The sequence below is a fragment of the Camellia sinensis genome, chromosome 15 (assembly GCF_055761805.1).
Source record: "Camellia sinensis isolate YWXY chromosome 15, ASM5576180v1, whole genome shotgun sequence".
Lineage (NCBI taxonomy): Eukaryota > Viridiplantae > Streptophyta > Magnoliopsida > Ericales > Theaceae > Camellia > Camellia sinensis.
Window position 1 is genome coordinate 138,592,343 of NC_138975.1, and position 20,870 is coordinate 138,613,212.

The window sequence follows — 20,870 nt, forward strand, 5'->3', positions numbered from 1 at the left end:
TTCCTTAAATTCGAAGGAGGTAACGGTATCATTAAACCTTAAATACCATTGCCTGTAAGCTTGTTTAAGGCCATATATGGATTTTTTTAATTTGCAAGCTAAATGTTCTTACCTTTCTTTGCAAATCCTTCTGGCTTCTCCATATAAATTTCTTCATCCAAATTCCTATTTAGAAAAGCAGCTTTCACATACATTTGATATAACTCTAAGTCATAATGAGCTACCAATGCTAGGATGATTCTAAGCGAGTCCTTCTTTGATATTGGAGAGAAGGTTTCTTTATAGTCTATGCTTTCTTTTTGAGTAAAACCCTTGGCAACAAGTCTAGGTTTAAATCGTTCGATATTGCCTTTTGCATCACGCTTGGTCTTGAAGACCCATTTACATCCGATCTTTTTACAATTATTAGGCAATACGACGAGATCTCAAACACCATTATGTTCCATGGATTTTAACTCTTCATTTATAGCATTGACCCATTTAGTAGAATTATCACTATTCATGGCTTGTGAAAATGAGATTGGATCTTCGTTAATCCCAATATCGAAATCAGATTCTTGTAGATACACCATGTAATCATTTGGAATGGCAGGCTTTCTTTCCCTCTGAGATCTTCTAAGAACTGCCGATTGTGGTGATTCTACAATATTTTTAATGGTGGTTCTAAGAACAATAAGGATTCTTTATTTAACAGTGCTTATTGTTCTTATATAATTGAAACTAAACCAACCATTAAGCCTTCTTAAACATGACTTTGAATGGCACATCACTCAGAGCCAAACGCCTCGTTCCATGCTCATCAATATAAATCCCAACATCTCTACAAATAACTTTGCAGACATCACACACCCTGGGACAGAAAACAAGCTTATAATCATCATTAAACTTTTCAATCTTAAACCAATTACTCACGGTTTTGGGACCCGGGTTTCCCTCAACACCACCAGTTGTTACAAAGTATTGTCCTGTTGACTTCTCATAATTGGCGAGCCGCCACACAGTTGATTGAACACAGATAGTCGCGGCAGAGAACTTGATGTTCAGATCGGTTGATACCCGAACCACGCCTTTTTTAGGGTTTACAGGAGAGAATGTTAATGGGAGGCCATGGTCGACCTCTTGTCGTGCTTGGACCACGTCGAGTGGGCACCTTTGGGTGGTGTTAGCTAGGGTTAGCCCACCACCTTTGCCGCGGAACACGGGCAGGATGTAGTAATCGATGCCTGCTCGGACCTCTTTGCCATCTATGTCGCGGACTGGGCTGGGAGCAGAGTTGGCTGTGCTGAGAAATATCAAGTTTGAAGAGAAGGTAGAGAGAATAAATATTGAGAGGAATATTGTTGTCTTCATTGTAAAAGGTTTTTGTATACTTTATTATATGTGTGGCATTGATAATAATATGCATGGCAAAGGAAGTGCTATTTATAGATCAAAGAAGGTGTACGGCTCTGACGTGGTGGGTTATTATACGTTATATACCCGGTGTCTATATTATTGAAAAATTGTTGCATATGGATAAGATACCACCTAATATTGTCATATAGAAATGTTTGAGACTCTTTTTTTAGGATTTCATGATCCCCATTTTAATTTTGACCTTTGATGTGTATGTAGATTTCACGCATGTAAGTATGGATCCCACATTATGAGTAGTTGGGACAAGGGTATGTGGATTTCACGTATGTAAGTATGGATCCCACATTATGAGTAGTTGGGATGAGAATAGAAATTGTAGAATCATGCATGTGTGAGGATTTCTATCACAATTGTATTATCATATCATAACTCAAACCAATCACCAAGCAAATTGTTTATTAGTCTTTTGGAATTTTCAGGAAGTGATGGAGAGAGCTAGGAGAGCTAGAGATGGAGGAAGCGCTACAGATGGAGGAAGAGGTGGTGGAGGAGGTTGGAGGCCAGTGTTACGCAAACATGGGGGCTCAAGCCAATGGTATAAAGGTGTAGAACAGGGTATTCATACGATTTTCGTGGATGAGATTCCTGAATCTATGGATCCAAAAGGGCTATATGGGATATTCTCCAACTTTGGTGTTGTAAGGGATGTGTTCATCCCCAACAAAAGGAGGCAAATGACGCGATCAAGGTTTGGCTTTGTCCGATATGATTGCCCGGTGGCAGTTTAAATGGCCGTCCAGAAAGCACATGGTCTCTGGTGTGATAACAGAGCATTGAAAGTGAAAGTTGCAGACTTTGGCAAAGAGCAACTCACAAACCAGAGGCCTAGAGTGGCATGGAATGAAAAAAGGACAGAGGTCAGTAGAAGTGTAGCACCTGCTCTAGCACAAGGGGGCAAATCCTATGCGCAGGCGGTCAGTGGGAAAAGAATGCTATCCAACACTAGTTTAACAATAAACGTTGCTGAGGCTGGTAATGGCTGGTTATATACCAGTGTGATTGTTAGACTTAAGCCATTACGTTATGTGGTGGAGTTTAAACAGGAACTGCATAATAGAGGACTGGGAGACATTCAGGTGAGAGATGGAGGAGGTAGGGACATAGTTATCTCTTTTGCAACAGTGGAAATCATGAAAGAGAAATTGAAGTCGATGAAGGATTGGATTCATGAATGGTGTGAGTCGATAAAAGAATGGGAAAAAGGTATGGTCATTGAACAAGAAAGGGTCACTTGGCTTGCTTGTTATGGAGTGCCCATGAACCTTTGGAATAGTATAACATTTAAAAGTATAGGAGAACTGTGGGGGGAAATTGTGGGTATAGATGATGATACAGTTAGCATGCAGTCCTTGGATTGTGGGAAGGTGAGGATAGCCACGAAGTGTATGGAATCCATTAATACGACTATTAACCTGAACTGTAAAGGTGTGAGCTACCCAGTTAAGGTTTGTGATGAACAGGTGGTTATCTCGAAGGTGGTCTATCAACAATGCCAGTGCTGCATTTTGCGTAGCAATGGTGATAACCAGGCATCGGAAGTGGAGAGCAAACAGGAAGAGGGTGGGTCTGACGTGGTGGGACAGGTTGGAGGTGAGGTGGACAAAGATGTTGACATGGAGGCTACTGATTCTGCGGCAAGTCATGATGAGCACAAAGGCATGGCAGAGCATGATAGGTGGCTGTGCACGTCTGTGGTTTAAGAGTCTGACATGAATTTGGAAATGACAAACTATGGGGGCGCATGGGTGAAAAGAACAGCTACAGCAGGAGTGTTGAGTCCTATGCATTTTCAAAATAAAGGCAACAGAAACGATGTGGACCAAATTATCACCCCAGGCTTCATGAGGAGTATTAGTGGCTCTGAGATTAACAGACCTGGGCTAAATATTGAAGTAGTCTTAAATAAGGCCCATACTATGCAGGGTGGCACTGTGACGGGCCAAAGATTTTCTGAATTAAGTGAGTTGGAGGCCCAACCCAGCAATGAGCAATTAGAACAACCAAAGAGGGGTGACGGTGTTCAGATCAGTTTAGTTGAAAGGAATCAAGACTTGGTGTGGGTATGTCTGCTACAACTGCCCCGACAAGGAAAATGCCTAAGAAGGTGAAAGGTAAAGGTATTGCAAGATCTTTCGGAAGTAAAAAAGGTCCTATTCAAATTGGTGGTAAACCCTCTCCGAATCTGAGAAAGGGAGCCATTTTTAGGTCTGCTGTTGCAGTAATCTCTTTGTCCATGGCAAGTAAATCGGGTAGTGGTCAGCGGATGTTGAACGAAGCAGAAGCAACGCTTCAAATTGGCAAGGTTTTGGGGCTGAATTGCGAAGGAAATGAGGATGAAGTTATGAGTAAACTAATGGAGATGGAAACGCAAGATAAAGCAATGATGAGGAGGAGGGGTGAAGGTGCCGTTTGATCTGCAATCCCAGGTGGTTGGTGTTTTGAATTAGTTACTATGAAGATCTTATCTTGGAATGTAAGGGGGCTTGGCAAGCCTACTAAAAGGAATAAAATCAGAAATATATTCTTGGATAGAAAGGTTGATATGGTTCTGCTACAGGAAACAAAGAAGTCTTCCATTGATGAGGCGTTTGTGCGTCAAATTTGGCCTGCAGATAAGCTGGAATTCATGGCAGTGGATTCGGATGGAGTAGCTAGCGGGTTACTTTGCATTTGGAATCCAGATGTCTTTCTGATGCTAGATTGTTGTTCAAACAAAAATTTCATTATCTTGTCAGGTACTCTCTTTTTTAGCTTTGAATGTGTTTTCCTTAACATTTATGGCCCTAATGATTATGCTAGAAGGAAAAAGGTGTAGGATAGTTTAATTAGACTAAATCAAGTTTATGACAAACCTTGGTGTCTGGGGGGCGATTTTAACGAAATCAGATGTATATCCGAAAGGAAAGATTGTTCTAGGAGAGATCGGGGTATTAGGGAGTTTAATGATCTAATTGACAACCTGGAAGTGTGTGATCTGCCAATGATGGGAAGGAAATTCACCTGGTGTAATTCGCAGGATGGAGAGAAGTGGAGTAGGATTGACAGGTTCTTGCTCAGTCTGGAGTGGATGCATAAGTTTAATTTTAAACTTTGGGGGTTACCACTGCCCTATCTTGCTTATGGAAGATGAGCGAGATTGGGGTCCAAAGCCTTTTAGATTTCTTAATGCCTGGCTCTTGCACCCAACTTTCTTAGCTTTTGTGGAAAAAACCTGGGCTAAAACCACTGTGGTCGGCTGGGCTGGTTTCCAATGTCTAAAGAAATTCCAATCACTCAAACTGGCCTTAAAAAAGTGGAATAATGATGTCTTTGGCAATGTGGAATACAATCTTAAGCTTCTAGAGGAGGAACTTCATAGTCTTGATCTGGCAGCTGAGGTTAGACCCTTGACTGATTCAGAGTTATCTAGAAGAAGGTTGGCTAAAGAGGAAGCCTGGAAATTGAGTAGAATGGTTGATTGGATTTGGATGCAAAAATCCAGAACTAATTGGGCATTAAAAGGGGATAGAAATACTAAATTTTTCCACATTCTGGCATCTTCCAGGAGCAACAAAAATGCATTAAGTTCAATAACTGTGGATGGGGTTATTAAGGAAGATCCTGGAGATGTTAGGGCTGAAGTTCTGCAGCACTTTAAAAATCAATTTGCAGAATATTGGCCAAGTAGACCAAGCTTGTCTGGCCCTTTTAAGTCCATTGGGGGAGCTGATGTTAGAGCTACATTAGAAGCTGAATTTACTGAAGCAGAAATAGTAGCAGCTGTAAAGGGTTGTGCAGGGAACAAGGCTCCTGGGCCTGATGGGTTCAATATGATGTTGTTTCAAAAATGTTGGTCGACAGTTAAAGGCGATGTGATAAAGTTTGTTAAGGAATTCCATAAGAATTCTAAATTGGTTCAAGGCGTTAACAGTTCCTTTGTGACTTTAATTCCAAAATCTGACAATCCTTCTTGCCTTAATGATTTCAGGCCTATTAGTCTAATAGGTTCTTTGTATAAAATTCTTGCCAAAATTCTGTCAAACAGGATGAAGAAGGTAATGCCATGCATTATTAGTGAAACCCAATCAGCATTCATTGGAGGTAGGAATATTTTGGATGGTATATTGATTGCGAATGAAATAGTGGATGGATGGAAGAAGAATCAGAAGAAGGGCATTGTACTAAAACTTGATTTTCAGAAAGCCTTTGACTCCATTAACTGGGCTTTCCTCCTTTTTATGTTATCTAACTTTGGGTTTGGTAATAAATGGATTAGTTGGATTCAAGAATGCTTAACATCAGCAAAAATTTCTATCTTGGTAAATGGATCTCCCACATCTGAGTTTACTCCGGAGAGGGGACTGTGTCAAGGGGACCCATTATCACCATTTCTGTTTAATATTGTGGCTGAGGTTCTTAATATTCTGTTACTGAGAGCTCTGCAGAGGGGATTGATTAAAGGGGCAGTGGTAGGAGCAAATGACGTTAGGATCACCCATCTTTAGTTTGTAGACGATACAATCCTATTTTGCGAGGCTGATTGGGGCGAGATAGTTGCAATCAAAAGGATTTTGAGGTGTTTTGAAGTACTATCCGGGTTGAAGATTAACTATCATAAGAGTGTGGTATGTGGGGTTGGGTTAGATGATGAACTTACAAAGGAGTTTGCTTCCAAATTAAATTGCCTTCAACAAAGTCTGCCTCTTAAATACTTGGGTTTGCCATTAGGAGCTAGCCCAAGAAGAAGAAGGACATGGCAACCAGTGATTGATAAATGCAAACAGAAATTGGCTACTTGGAAGAGAAGGTTCCTATCCTTTGCTGGTAGATTGACACTTATAAAATCTGTGCTGTCTAGTTTACCAATCTTTTTCTTATCTTTGTTTAAGATGCCAGCGGGTGTTGCAAAGGAAATAGTCAAAATTCAATCTAGATTTTTATGGGGTGGTGATGAGCTTAGAAGGAAAGTTCATTTGATCAGTTGGAAGGAGATTTCACAGAGGAAAAGCCAAGGAGGCCTTGGAATCAAGAGACTTACACTTATGAATGATTGTCCTCTTTTGAAGTGGTGGTGGAGGTTTGGTTCTGAAAATGATGCCTTATGGAAACAGGTGATCTGTAGCAAATACAGCGAGGTTGGTAGGGGCTGGTGGCCATTACCTGTGGTAAATTCCAAGTCTTCCCAGATATGGAAGGGTATTATGGGTGTTGCTTGGCATAATCCTGACCTGGTTGGCTTCTTCAAGAGCAAGTTACGCTTAGTTATTGGGGATGGGAGAAGAGCACAATTTTGGGAGGATATCTAGATCGGCAATGTCTGCTTAAAAGAGGAATTTCCTAGATTGTACTCCTTATCAGTGGACAAAGCTGAATCTGTGCATTTGGTGCTCAGTAGGTGGGTTGGTTTGGTGGAGGATAATCTATGCTTCAGACGAGTTCTGTACCAGTGGGAGGTTGAGGACTTGAGGAGGTTATATGAGATGCTCTCCAATGCACCTGCTCTTGTAGAAGGGACTCCTGATAGCTTATCATGGGCTGCTGATTCATCAGGGCTCTTCTCTGTTGCCTCTGCATACAAGGGGTGTGAGTTGAGTCTTATTACCAATAGTAAAATAGCAGATTTCATTTGGAAGAATGTCTCTCCACCTAAAGTTCAATTTTTTGGTTGGTTAGCTTGGAAAGGTAGGATTAAGACTTCTTACTATCTCCAAAGAATTAGAGTTCTCAGTGATGGGTTTGATCCTCGTTGTATTTTCTGTAAAGGTGAGGTGGAGAATATTAATCATGTGTTATTATTTTGTCCCTTCACTTGGAGGATTTGGCCTAGAATCTTACAATGGTGGGGTATTCAGTGGGTTTTGCCTGGGTCTATCAGTTGTCTGTTTAACTGGTGCATTGGTATTAAGCTTCAAAAACAACAGCAGATGATCTGGAGAGCAATCCCCCTAGCAGTGCTATGGTCAGTTTGGAAACGTAGAAATGAGTGTATCTTCGGTAATGCTCAGGTGGATATTGATGAACTATGTGAATCCATTAAGGTTAGGATTGCTTTGTGGGTTAAATCTTCTTGCCCTTCCATCAATTACTCTATTATTGACTTAGTACATCGCCTTTAGCAAGTTAGAATCTGCATTAGGAGTGGGTTTTGAGTTGGTTTCTACAGCTGCTGGTATGGCAATTGTTGCTGGTATGGTTCTGCTTTTGATGCTTCTAGTATGAATCTGCAGCTGTTGGATGTTGTTGAGTTTTTCTCTGGTTGGTGCTGTTTTGGAATGGCAATGGGTGCTGTTTAGAATCTGCAGCTGTTTGGTCACCACCTTCAGCCAGTTAGAATCATCTGCTGGTACCTGTAGCTGCTAGTATGGCAATTGTTAGAATCTAAATGACGATTGTGATGCTTTCCCTGTTGTTGCTGGTGTATCATCTATTGGCCTGGGTGCTTTGGGTGTTTTTTCTCTCTTTTCCTGTTGGTTTCTCACCAACTTTTCGATGGTGCTAGCAAATGATTGGGTATCCTCCTTGGTGCCAACCTAGTTGGGATTGGGGGATGTACTTTGATGCTTTTTGCACCTCCTCTCTTTATTGATGTTTTCCCATATGTAATGTATGATTTCTCATCAATAAAGTTCTTTTTTTTGCTGATCAAAAAAAAAAAAAAAAACTCAAACCAATCACCCAATAATACAAATATAATAAATCGACCAAAATTGAAGGAGGTTCCACCTCATTCAAGTACAGGCCTGGTTATTTCTTACAGTTTGGAAGTTAAAAATTGTTGAATGAATACATTTTCCGCTGAGAAATCATATAAAATCTTAACTTGATCGTTATGTTTAGGTTCTTAGGGCTCATCACGTGTCCTATTTCAATTATTTGAACCATTCATTTTGTAGGGCATTCTGTGTACATATATCATTTGTGGAAAAAAAAAATCAATATGATAATTGTAACATCTTCATTTTTATTGCATTTGTTTTCAAAAAATGGAGAGTTTATTTTTAAAAACACACTTATCATTCTTTTAAATAAATTAAAAAAAAAAACAAACGTGATAAAATAAAAATGTTACGGTTATCGGATTGACTTGATTATGTTAAAATGACATACATAAAAAGTCTTACAAAATGAAATGTTTAGATAATTGAAATAGAACCGACATGAGCCCAAACATTTGAATTTTAATACAAAAATTATCAATTTAAATCATGTTGAGAATTTTCAGCTCGTTGCCATTTATCCGTAAAATTGACAGCTTTGTTTTAGTTGTTTTAAATCAACAGTTTAAGCAAGTTAGGCGAGATTAAAATATAAAATATAAAATATAAAAAGACATTAGTGAACATTTATCCTTCCATTTTTAAAAATTTCAAACAAATTTTTTTCTTCTTAATTTCACATTCTAACACAAAAATTACAAATTAATTGAATGCATTATTCAAAATCATACTTTACAAAACTAATATACAAAGGAATCAAATAAGGGGAAAATGCAATAAAAATGAGGGGTGGGTGTCATATGAATAATGACATCAGGATTAAAGAAAGATTGTGTGCACAAGTGCAAAAATAATTATGTATACACATATAAATAGGTTGAATCAGTTTATAGACAAGTTGACAAATTTTAACTTGTAAACCAACCGAAGCATCTTTTTTTTTTTATCAACTCTCATTTGCAAATCACGCAAGTTGATTTGAGTCAGCATAGATTGTCAGGTCTGAGGTTTTTTTGCACACCCCTAAACAATAGTAGAAAATGGTTGGAAACGAGCAGTAATAATATGCTCTAAAAAAATGTACTTCCAAAAATAAAATGTGTAGACCAAACTTAATTTAAGTAGAACCTACACATCGTATATATTTTATTTTTAATATACTTTTAAGGATAATTTTTTGAGCAAGGATCCTCTAGAGTGATTTTTCCCTAAAGTTTCTTAAAGTGTTACATTGTGTGGTTGAGATTTGCTGGCAAGTCACATCAATTTTTCTGATGTGACTTGCCAGTAAATCTCAACCACACAATGTAGCACTCTAGGAAACTTTAGGAAAATTTCACTCTAGAGGATCCTTGGTGTAATTTTTTTGGGACACAGTTTTTCAGTATATGAATTCCAAGGGAAATGCTACACAATTTTATGTCTCTGCATTTTTTGGCCCTTATATACATGTAACATTATGCAAATATAATTTGTAAATCAAATTTTCATTAAAAAAAAATCAAAAATTATTTATGATCTTTTTATTTTGGATTAAAATATTTATTATTGTAATTTATAATTTCAAAAATTACAGCACCATTCATTGTAGATTTTGTATAAAAATTGAATTTGTGGAACATTTTGGGTGAAAAAATAAAATGAGAAATTAAAATATTAACTCTCAAGTTGAGAATTGTCAATTTGGATGCGTTTGTTTTTGGACAAGGAGAAGTCTCTGATCCAATCCAAACCCACTGGCTTCTCAACCAACAGCCGTGCCGATTACAGCTAACAAAAGTTTCCATGTTTAATAATGATAATAAGTCAAAAAAATTGAGCTGTTTTGTTATATAGATGATAATAAGTCAAAAATATTAAAGGATGTTACGAAGTCCATTGGTTCTTATCTTCTCCGACGCAGAGCCCCCTTGAATTGAATTTGTGCTAGTCAACTTGCAAAAAGTCGATTAAATAGCCTATATTCTCATTCTATATGATATAATGATAATATTTGAGTATTAAATTTTAGAATTATTTGGAAATATTGTTAAAAATTGACTTTTAATTTTTTTAAAAAATATAAAAAGTAATGTGATTCAAAATAAATTAAAAACTGAAACACAGCAAAAACCACTTACTTTTCCATCAACAGCCGTGCTGCCGACTACAGTTGACAAAAGTTTTCATATTTACAGCTTGTTTGGGGTTTCCTAAATAAGTGCACTTTTTATTTTTTGGACTAAAAAGTTGAAGAAAAAAATATGGATGTTTGGGTTAACTTTTAGACTTTTTGTGAAAAAATGTGTATTAAAAAATTGTATAAATAAGTGTGTAGGAGAAGATAAGGTTGGAGGCCGTACGGATTGGCAGAGGAGCTTGCTGGGTGAGTAGATGAGGAAATATTGTCTCCTTCTCGGGCTTTGATTGGATGGTATTGTTTGGCTCGTAGGGGCCACCACGGGTCCCGTTTTTCTAATTTGAACTGTTCAATGTGTAGAACTAGTCGAGTACTATATGTTTTGTTAAAAATCACGTTGATTGGATATTGATAGATATCTGATCGTGTTAATTTTTTGTGTTAACTGTTAACTATAACACCATCTATTTTTATACAAAAATGATTTAATCATATAGTTAGCGATATTCAATAGACGTATTTTTTTACAGTTATATAGTATTAGACGAGTTCTACATATTCAACGGTTCAGATTATCAAAACGGGACCCATGGTGGCTTCCACAGGCACAACTTTATTATTAAGATTTAGTGAATATTCTACTATAATTTTTTTTTCTTTGTCCCTGACTGAACTCATCACGTCAGTACCATCATTTGGGCCAACTTTTTGATTTGTATTAATATTTATATATTAATTTTTTAATATTTTTTCAACTTTTTGATTTGTATTAATATTTGTATATTAATTTTTTAATATTTTTTTTAATGAATAGTAATAACTTTTTAATTTTTTATATAATTTTTTAAATTTTTGACTTTTTTCTTAAAGGATGCCAAACTAGTTTTTATTAAAAATGATAACAAAGTAAAAAAATATTAAATTATGGTATCAAAAGTCAACTGGTTCTTATCTTCTCCGACGTAGAGTACCCTCCTCGAATTGAATTTATGCTCGTCAACCTACAAAAAGTCTATTAATTGCCGCCAACATTAAACATGAATTTGTTTATTTTTGATAAAAATGAAAACAAAAAACATGTTAGGACAAGATCACATTATATTCTCATTCTATATGATATAATGATAATATTTGAGTATTAAATTTTAGGATTGTTTTAGAAATATGATTAAAAGTTAATTTAAAATTTTTTTTTTTTGAAAAAATGTGTAAAAAATATGAGAGATGACATAACTCAAAATAGATTAAAAGTTAAAAGATTATTTTTAACTATTTTCTCAAAATAGCCTTTAAATATAATGTATAATGTCATAAATACAACAACAAAAAATTATAAAAATAAAATATATGGTTCATATTTATTTTAAAGGTCGATCAATGTATCAAATTTGATACTTGCAATAAATTATTCAATTTTTGGCTAAATTCCATAAAATTCATCAATTTCACACATTGCAACTGAATTACAACTTATTTTTCCAAATAATCCACATGTTTCAATTTCATCCAATATGGGCTAAAACAAGGGTGACTTGGCCAGCTAGAATTTTCTTCAAAACACTTTAGACTTCGTTCAGTTTTTAAGAAAAGAAAACAAATTATAGAAAAAATTGATTTTTTAATAATTGTAGTACTTTCTCTTTCCATTATTTGTTTGGACAAATTATTTGGAAGTTCTATTTAAAAAAAGATAAGTCTATTTAGTCTCACAACCTTTTGAATACTCTCAAAAGTTCACTACATATTTTTTTTCTTCATTTTTCCCTATCTTCGTTGTTCTCTACCTCTTTCTCTTCCTGATTTTTGATGAACCGCGGCCATTCCTTACTTCTTCTCTTTCACTTTGTAATATATAGTCACTGATGACCGACGACTATCATTAATTGGGATTCACCGGTAACCACCGACCATCGACTCCTTACTTTATCCTTATCGACAGCGAAAGAGACGAGCTTCCGACAAAGAATATAAGTAGATCTACATCAGATCTGAGTAAATCTACATCAGATTTGACTAGATCTAAACTAAAAAATAGTTATCGGAGTACAATATTCTCTCTATATCAGTTTCTCTCCATCAATTTCTCAATTTTTTTATCTTTTCTCTGTTACACACTTCTATTTTCTTATTTTAATAGAGAAATTTTTTCAAGTTTTGAATTAGTTGTTTTTAAATTTTAGTTACAAGCGGTGAAAACTGCAAAAGTTTACAGTTTCATTTTTTTGGTATTGAAATGAATCATGCTTTAAAAATGTAAAATTTTACAATTTCATAGCATTTTTTAAAACTGTAAAATTTTACAGTTTCATAACATGTTTTTTAATTTGACTAATAAGGATAAATGCTTAAAAGAATCATACTTTGAAACTGTAATATTTTACAGTTTCAAATCTTACTTTTCAATTTCATCAATATTAGAGATTATTTGCTTAAATACTACAAAAATTAAAAAATATATATACTTTTTCCCATTGTTGTTTGTTGTTATTTTTTAAAAAAAATTTCCCTTTCAATTTATCAATATTTAGCACATTTTGCTATTTTTTTTTCACTATAATTTCTCCATTTTTTTCTTTATTTTTTCGGACAATATTCTAGATATTCCGGTGAATCTCCGATGGTGTTCTTGACGTTCAACGAACATTTTGGACATTCAGTGATTTCAGTGACGTTCAGAATACTCCAGCGATACCCGGTGACTTTTCAATGATATTGAATATTCCGGCAAGTTTCTGATGACTATTTGATGGAACTTCGAGGGTGATGAGATGTAGCAACATTTTTAAAGTTATAATTTTTTTAATAATAATTAAAAATATGTAAAACTAATTGATATAAATATTTTGTTTTGAGATTATAAATTTAGAATTTTGTCTATGAAATTTATTGATAAGTGTCCTTATTTATTTTTATGTGACGCGAAGTAGTGGGCTTGTTTTTGGGCTCGTGAAATCGGAGCTCCAATAAGGACCGTGGGCGGAGGTGTCCTGTTATGTAACAATCGCCAACAACACACGACGTGGCGTGTAAAGGCTGAAGATGAAAGAAATCAAATAAACCAAGGTCGGTGAAGTTAGATTACTTTGGAAATATGTTATTTTAATAATTTTTTAATTAAAATATAAAGTAAAAAAATTATTATGTTTGAAATAATTTTTTAATTTTTTTATGAAAGGATGTGCAACAAGTAGAAAGAAAATGAATTTTTTGATTTTTTGATATAGGTTATAGGCTTTTTAATATTTTTAGTAATTTTTTAACTTTTAAACTAAAATACTGGCATACCAAACAAGACTTTAGCACCATTTAAATTGATTATCTAAAAATTAAAATCTTATATTTTTTAATTATTAACTTTTTATTTTTTTTTTGAAAAAAATATGCTTCAAACCGCTTTAAAAGAAAAAAAATGAAATTGTTCACTCACATTTGCAATGATGATGTCCCAAGACCCCATCAAACTTTCAAAAATTATTTAAAAACATGTACTTATTTATATTGTTAATAATTTACTTAACATAATTTAATTTATTTAAAAAACTATAGGACTCCATCAAATAGGGATTCATACTCATTTGACCCCAACTGTTTGACAAGTTTAATTCACTCAATTTGGTTAACAGTGTTTAAAAATAGTTTTGAGTTGTTTGAGAAGTTTAATTCACTCATTTTGGTTAACAGTGTTTAAAAATAGTTTGAGTTTGTGTGTGTGTGTGTGTGTGTGTGTTTAGTAGGAATGGCAACGGGTCGGGGTAGGGCCAGAGACCACACTTCCTGTCCCCGATCCCCGATGGTAGAATTTTTCTCGCCCCCGGCCCCAATCACCAACGAGGAGTCTATCACCGCCTCCGGCCCCAGCCCCTAATGGGGATCGCGTTTTCCCGATCCCAAAAATTCCCCTGCTAAAAAAAAAAAAAACAACATATATATTCAACAACAAATCTGAGTATATATATTCATCAACAACAACAATCATCTGTTTATCATCGTCATCATCAACAACACACCCATGCAGAGAGAGAGAGAGAGAGACGAACAGATCTGAGCTCAAAATGTAAAAAATAAAAAATAAAAAGTCTACACATTCAGAGAGAGGGAGAAAGACGTGATGGAGAGGAGGAACGACAGTGATGGAGCAGCTGTGCAGATCGCCGTGATAAAGAGGAGGGATAGCGATGATGGAGCAATTGCGTAGATCATCGTGATAGAGAGGAGGGACAGCGGTGATGGAGCAGCAGCGTAGATCGCCGTGATGGAGAGGAGGAACAGTGGTGATGAGGAGAAGGGATGACGACGATCGGCGGTGATGGGAGGTGGGAGATCGGCACTGCGCACAAAGAGAGAGAGAGAGAGAGAGGGAGAGTGAGAGGTTGAGACTTGAGAGAAATGAATGTGAGCAAGTGAGAGAGGCAGATTGACTCAAACATATATAATATATATGTGGAAAATATTCAGGGAATATTCGGGTATAATTTGGGGACGGGCCAGGGGAACCTATCCCCATCCCCGGCTCGAAAACCGTCAGGGATTCAATTTTCAATACCATCCCTAGCCCTATGGGCGGTAATTTTCGGGAAAACCCGTTCCAATTAGGGTCAGGGGATCAGGTCCTCGTCAGGCCGGGTTCAGATTGCCATCCCTAGTGTTTAGTGTACTTTTAAATATGTTAAGAACTTGTTTGGGAAGAAGGGTTAGGTTGAGTTTGAAACTATTTTAGTCATAAAAAGACAAAATAAATTTTTTAATCTAATAAGACAAAATATCACACCCAACCCATAATCATTTTTTTTTCTCTCATAAAAGTCAAAAAAGCCAAAAAGTCTATCCCAAACAAGATTTTTTAACCTTAGGCTAAAATAGTAAAAAAAAAAAAAAAAAACTAAAAAGTTAACCCAATTCCTAAATGAACTCTAAGGGGTTGTTTGAGATGTTCTAAATAAGTACACTTTTTGACTTTTTATGAAATATGAGTTAGGTTTGAAGTGATGTGATAGAGAGGTGGTGTGACTTAAATAAGATGATGTGACTTAAATAGGATAGTGACTTTTTAACTTTTTGAATTTTTTAGAGGATGCCAAACCTAGGCTAAGCATTTTCATTTTACCTTTTAGATGTTATTAATCTAAAATACATTTAAAAATACACAAGAGGACATCCATTGAGGGGAAGTCCATACAGAGATCATATATTTTCTCTCTCTAGAATGACCACAACATCTACTGTCGTTTTTTACCCCATAGAAAAGTCACAGGAAGAGGAAGACCATCTCATTCGCAGCACCAAGAAGATCAAAAGTAAAGAGTCAATGAGGGAGGAAGAGATGGAAATCACTGAGGAGGTTTCTCCCTTACCAAATCTCCCATCCCAATCTCAAACATCTAGCCCTAAGATGTTAGATACACCAGCTGAGGGACCCAAAATTAAATCATTCAAGGATGCCCTCGCAGCACCCAGAAGTAAAGACTTCTACTTTAATGAGCTAGAAGACAACATCAACACTGAGGAGGAAGATGAGGATAGAGACACAGACATCCAAGATGGGCCTACTCCACAGAGGGACTATGGGATACCCACAATCGATCTCCCAAAAAAATTATTGAAAGAAATCAGACAACCTTTGGCCAATGCTCTGCTCATCAGACTACTTGGGAAAAGTATAGGGTATAGAATGCTTTGTTCTCGAGTCAAAACACTCTAGGGTCTACAAGATGATTTCAATGCAATTGATCTGGGAAACAACTACTTCCTATTTAAGTTCTCATCTTAAGAGGACTGTGCAATGGTTTACTTAGGTGGTCAATGGGTAATCATGGATCACTATCTCATGGTACGCAAATGGGAGCCTGACTTCAAGGCATCAGAAGCCTTTGAAACCACCACAGCTGTCTGGGTTAGGTTTCCAGAGCTTCCAATTGAGTACTTTCAAGAAAAAGTTCTATACACCATCGCGAGGAAATTAGGGAAACCTTTGAAGATTGATCTCACCACTGTCATGGCCATAATAAGGCGCTTTGCAAGAGTTTGCATTGAAGTGGACCTTAGCAAACCACTTCGTCCCAAATTCATTCTAGGTAAGAAAAGTTACAATATTGAATATGAATCTATTCATTCAATTTATTGTCATTGTGGCAGGGTGGACCATCGCAAAGAGCTATGCCGATTCAAGACAGCACATCGAACATATCAGATGAACCAGAACTCTAGCTCGCCGCCGGCAGGAGACCCACCAATTGTGACGGATAATACTCTATCCAACCAGAACACATCAAATGAGGATCTTTGGTGTAAAGTTCTCAAAACAAAATACCCCAGGAATAATACTCTATCCAATTGGCCAACCAAAAGATGAGCCTCTCACACTTGGAAAAGTATTATCAAGAATAGGGATGTATTGGACAAGAATATCAAGTGGAATGTGGATATAGGGGAGAACATCTCCTTATGGACTGACTGGTGGTGCGGATCACAGCTTCTTTGCAACAAATACCAAGGACCTCATATTGATAACACCACTGGAGTTAGTTTTATTCTAGATGATGAGGGACAATGGAATATGTCTTCTATTGAAACAGCCATATCTCAACAAAACAAGGAAGACTTTCTCACTATATTCAGGCCCAGATATGTGACATTCACTGATGGCCCAATTTGGAAGGGCTCTACCAATGGTAACTACTTCACTACAGCAGTATACCAAGCCTTAACAGAACAGGATAACAATGACGAAGACTGGCAGTGGCTGTAGAACATGAAGGCTCCCCAAAAAATTAAAAGCTTCATGTGGTTAGTGGTGCAAGATAAACTCCTAACCAATCACCAGAGGCTAATCAGAAATTTCCTTGAACTTGTCCCAGATGCCAATGCAGTAGGGAAGACATCTTCTATCTTCTTAGAGGTTGTCCTAAAGCAAAATCAGTTTGGATACTTCTGAGAGCCTCTAACTGGTGGCAACAAAGCATATATGCTTCAGTTCAGGATTGGATCAAAACTAACATTAAAAGTAAGGTGTAAGTCAATGAAATACAATGGCCCTTAATCTTCATAAGAGCACTTTGGAACATCTGGAAAGAAAGAAACAGAGTAGTCTTTGAGAACCGCACTCAACCCCCATCTGTCAGTGTCAAGCTCATATTAGAGCAAGCAGAGGCAACTCAACAAGCATTTTAGAATTTCCTCAATCCAAATTACATAAACCCTGTACTAACGAATTAGTCATGTCCCATTGTAGGTGAACTTAAACTTAACACTGATGGTTGCTCCAAAAGTGACCCAGGGCAGTCAGGCTATGGTGGACTACTCAGAGATGAAGTTGTCTCCTGGATATGGGGTTACCATGGTTACCTAGGCCATTGCACTAGCCTGGAAGCAAAAATCTGGGGCATATATAGAGGACTAACCATTATTATGCAAAAAGGTTGTCCAACTTCACCATTGAAACTAACTCTCAGAATGCAATGGAAATGCTCAGAAAAGGTGTTTTCACTACTTCACCTTATCGAGCCATTATTGAAGATGCTAAATTCCTTCTCAATAGGTGCCAGTGCTCTATCCAGCATACTCCTAGAGAAGGAAACCATAGTGCTGATGCTTTGGCCAACATTAGAGTTAATCAACAAGAACATCTTGTGTATCTTAAAAACCCACCTAGCCCTCTACTTTCTTTTCTTATCACTGATATGGTGAACGTTAACTCTGTAAGGGATTAACTTATCCCAGGGCTGCTCTGTCTGGAACTCTTTGTTTAACTTATTCCCATTAATAAATAAATATGGAGTGACTCTGGATTGTTTTGGGGGAGATGGTTAAAAACTGATTTTTTGAATTTTTTTAATAACTTTTTTCACTGCTTCATGTGAGAGGTAATATGACCCAAAATGAGTTAAAAATTGACTTTTAACTTTTGATATATATTGCTAAAACAACCCTCTATCTGTAAAAATTATTGGGGTCACCACTGTCCAAAATAATAGGCCACATCTCTAAAGATCAAATATGAAATTTAGAGAATTTGAAGATTTCATGGGCTTACCAAAATCTTATTTTAATGGTTTGAACTATTAATTGAATTTGTAAAGTTCTTAATGTATATAATCAATACGAACAAATAAAATCAAATGTTATGAATATCAGATTGATTTAAATAAAATGATATATATTAAATATACTACAAAATAAATGGTTCAGGTCATAAAAATAAGACCCATGATGAGTTTTACGAATCTCTTAAACTCTCTCAAATTCTGAGAGAAGTCCATTTAATGATGGAAAGTTGTAAAATATAATTATGATGATAAAAACAAGAAATGGTAGAAAAATGACAAAATAGTCATTTAAAAAAAATTTGGGTATGACATCAGCTATTCATGGGACAATTTATAATGAGATTACAAATCTCAGGGAGGGGCATGTAATTTTTCAAACATTAGGGGAGAATATGTATTAAACAGAAATCTTATGAGTCACAGTATAATTTACCCAAAATATTATATATTTTTGGATAAATTATATTAAATCCCCTCAAACTATCGGTCATTTATACTTTACCCCCTAATGTTTTAAACATAACAATTATCCCCTCAAACTATTTGAATTTGAATATTAAGTCATTTTATTAGTCATTTGTTAGATATTTGGATAAAAAATTGTCAAGTGCTGTGCACATGATGATTATATTAAATTTTATGATTAAATTACCTGATTTTATTTTTTATAAAAAATTTAATATAATTATCATGTGCACAACACTTAACAATTTTTTATCTAAATATCTAACAAATAACTAATTGAAAGACTTAATGTTTAAATTTAAATAGTGTGAAATGATAATTATTGAATTTAAAACATTAAAAAATAAAAATAAATAACCGATAATTTGAAAACATTTAATATAACACTATAACATTACTCCTGGTGTTCAATCTTCAAGATATCATTGCCATTTTGGGGATGGATGAGCTCAGTGAAGATGATAAGTTGACTGTTTCTCGTGCTCGTAAGATCCAACGGTTCTTGAGCTAGCCTTTCCATGTTGCTGAAGTGTTCACTGGAGCACCAGGAAAATATGTAGAGCTAAAAGAGAGCATTACCAGTTTCCAAGTAATAAAAAATTTGTGATGGTTTTGCACAATAGATTTAATTTGCCTTATCTTATGAGGACATTATTTAGATATTGTAGCTAGTCTACTCTCTCAATTTTTGCATTTGTTGTGCACATGTTATTTTGATTTAAAAATTAGGGCAAATTGCCAATACCCCCTTAAGGTTTAGCAAAAATAAAGACTGTCCCCAAAGGTTCTAGAAATTGCATCATGTCCCTTCAAATTTTAAATCACATTACAATTTCTCTCCTCTGTTGGTCCACTCCACCATAAGGTCAACTAATGGATCTTGCTTACATCGGCACTAAAAAATTCCAAAGTCCCAATTTTGATCCTACTAATCCATACCCAACCCCTCACCGAAAACCAACCCTAATAACCCATACCCAAATCCAAGCTCAGGGAAGGGTATAGAGTGATAGTGAATGGGGTGAGAGAAAGGGGATGGTGGCTAAAGGTTGGACAAAGTGATGGGGCTGGGGGATTGGCGGCTAAAGTGGTGGTCGTGAAACTGGTGGGAAACAATGTTTTGGTTGTGGCTTTTATGTTCAGTAATACTATTGCCAACTGCATAGAGAGTATCTAATTACTATATTGAACCATTTTCTCGTGTTGTTTTCAAAATCATTTAACCTGACATACATATGGTGATTAATGTAGAGAGTCCTGGATATAAATAATTAATATACATGTAACCATAATAATAAAGTAGAATTGAACTTTACAGGATCTTGAATTCAATACAACTCAAAAATAAAACAAACATACCTTTGTCAACCATTGAATTAGAGAAGTTGAGAAAATACTCCTAATAGTTGAACCTTGAATTCTTAGTTCACCTTCTTCTCTCTGTCTCTCTTTATTAGGATGACTATAGAACTTAGAGTGATGGAAAAATACTCATATCATGTAAGGAGAGTCACCTATTCTTATACAGAGAAGAGAAGAGGGTTAGATAAACTCTATCAGAAGAATTCTTATCCATCAACGTTTCCTTCTTATCTTAGAGGAGTAATTATATTAAAATTCTAATTAATGAACTTAATCTCAAATATTGGCTTTATCTAATTGTGGAGTCCAAATAAAATAAAACATGTAAGAAATATGTAGGCTATTGGGCTACACCAGAAAATAAATCCAACATTCTTCCACTTGGCCTATTAAGTCGATTATGATGTAACTATGAGATTTTTTTTTTTTTTTGGGTCAAAATATGCAATTTATAAAAAATTTGACCCATTGGATCCATACTAAGAAACTTTGACACGTGATCACAAATTTTAAAAATAGCCAATAAGTTCAGATATATTAAAAACTATAATACTGTGATTACTTCAGATCACCAATGTGAGTCATAGCGGTTATATAACATTTATGTCATATTTCCTTCTATGCACCATACCATCGATAACCTTCACTAACCCAGTCCATTATTGGGATATGTAATTATTTGCCTAAAAAGCCCCTGTAATTTGTCTTGTTAAAACATTTCTTGTTTATCAATATTCAAATTAATGCGTACACACACTTTTAGAATAGGAA

At 35.7% G+C, this 20,870-nt stretch overlaps 1 protein-coding gene and 1 pseudogene across 1 annotated transcript; one reads left to right on the forward strand and one right to left on the reverse strand.

Annotated features, from left to right (window-relative positions):
* Positions 1 to 682: 682 nt before the first annotated feature.
* LOC145789312 (miraculin pseudogene) lies at positions 683 to 1,390 on the reverse strand (annotated as a pseudogene).
* Positions 1,391 to 3,478: 2,088 nt separating this feature from the next.
* Positions 3,479 to 7,688, forward strand: LOC145813338 (uncharacterized). Its single transcript, XM_082908621.1, has 6 exons — positions 3,479 to 3,823; positions 3,974 to 4,151; positions 4,408 to 5,879; positions 6,000 to 6,642; positions 6,754 to 7,496; positions 7,623 to 7,688. The coding sequence occupies exons 1-6, from the start codon at positions 3,479 to 3,481 to the stop codon at positions 7,686 to 7,688; spliced, it is 3,447 nt and encodes a 1,148-aa protein (XP_082764747.1).
* The last annotated feature ends 13,182 nt before the right edge of the window (positions 7,689 to 20,870 follow it).

Bases quoted from the DNA above. Each gene is read 5' to 3' on its own strand.
- LOC145813338 (XM_082908621.1), top strand. From the start codon at position 3,479: ATGTCTGCTACAACTGCCCCGACAAGGAAAATGCCTAAGAAGGTGAAA. The intron at 4,152-4,407 runs GTACTCTCTTTT...AATGATGGGAAG, and splicing joins AAATTTCATTATCTTGTCAG to GAAATTCACCTGGTGTAATT. The intron at 7,497-7,622 runs GTACATCGCCTT...ATGAATCTGCAG, and splicing joins ATTACTCTATTATTGACTTA to CTGTTGGATGTTGTTGAGTT.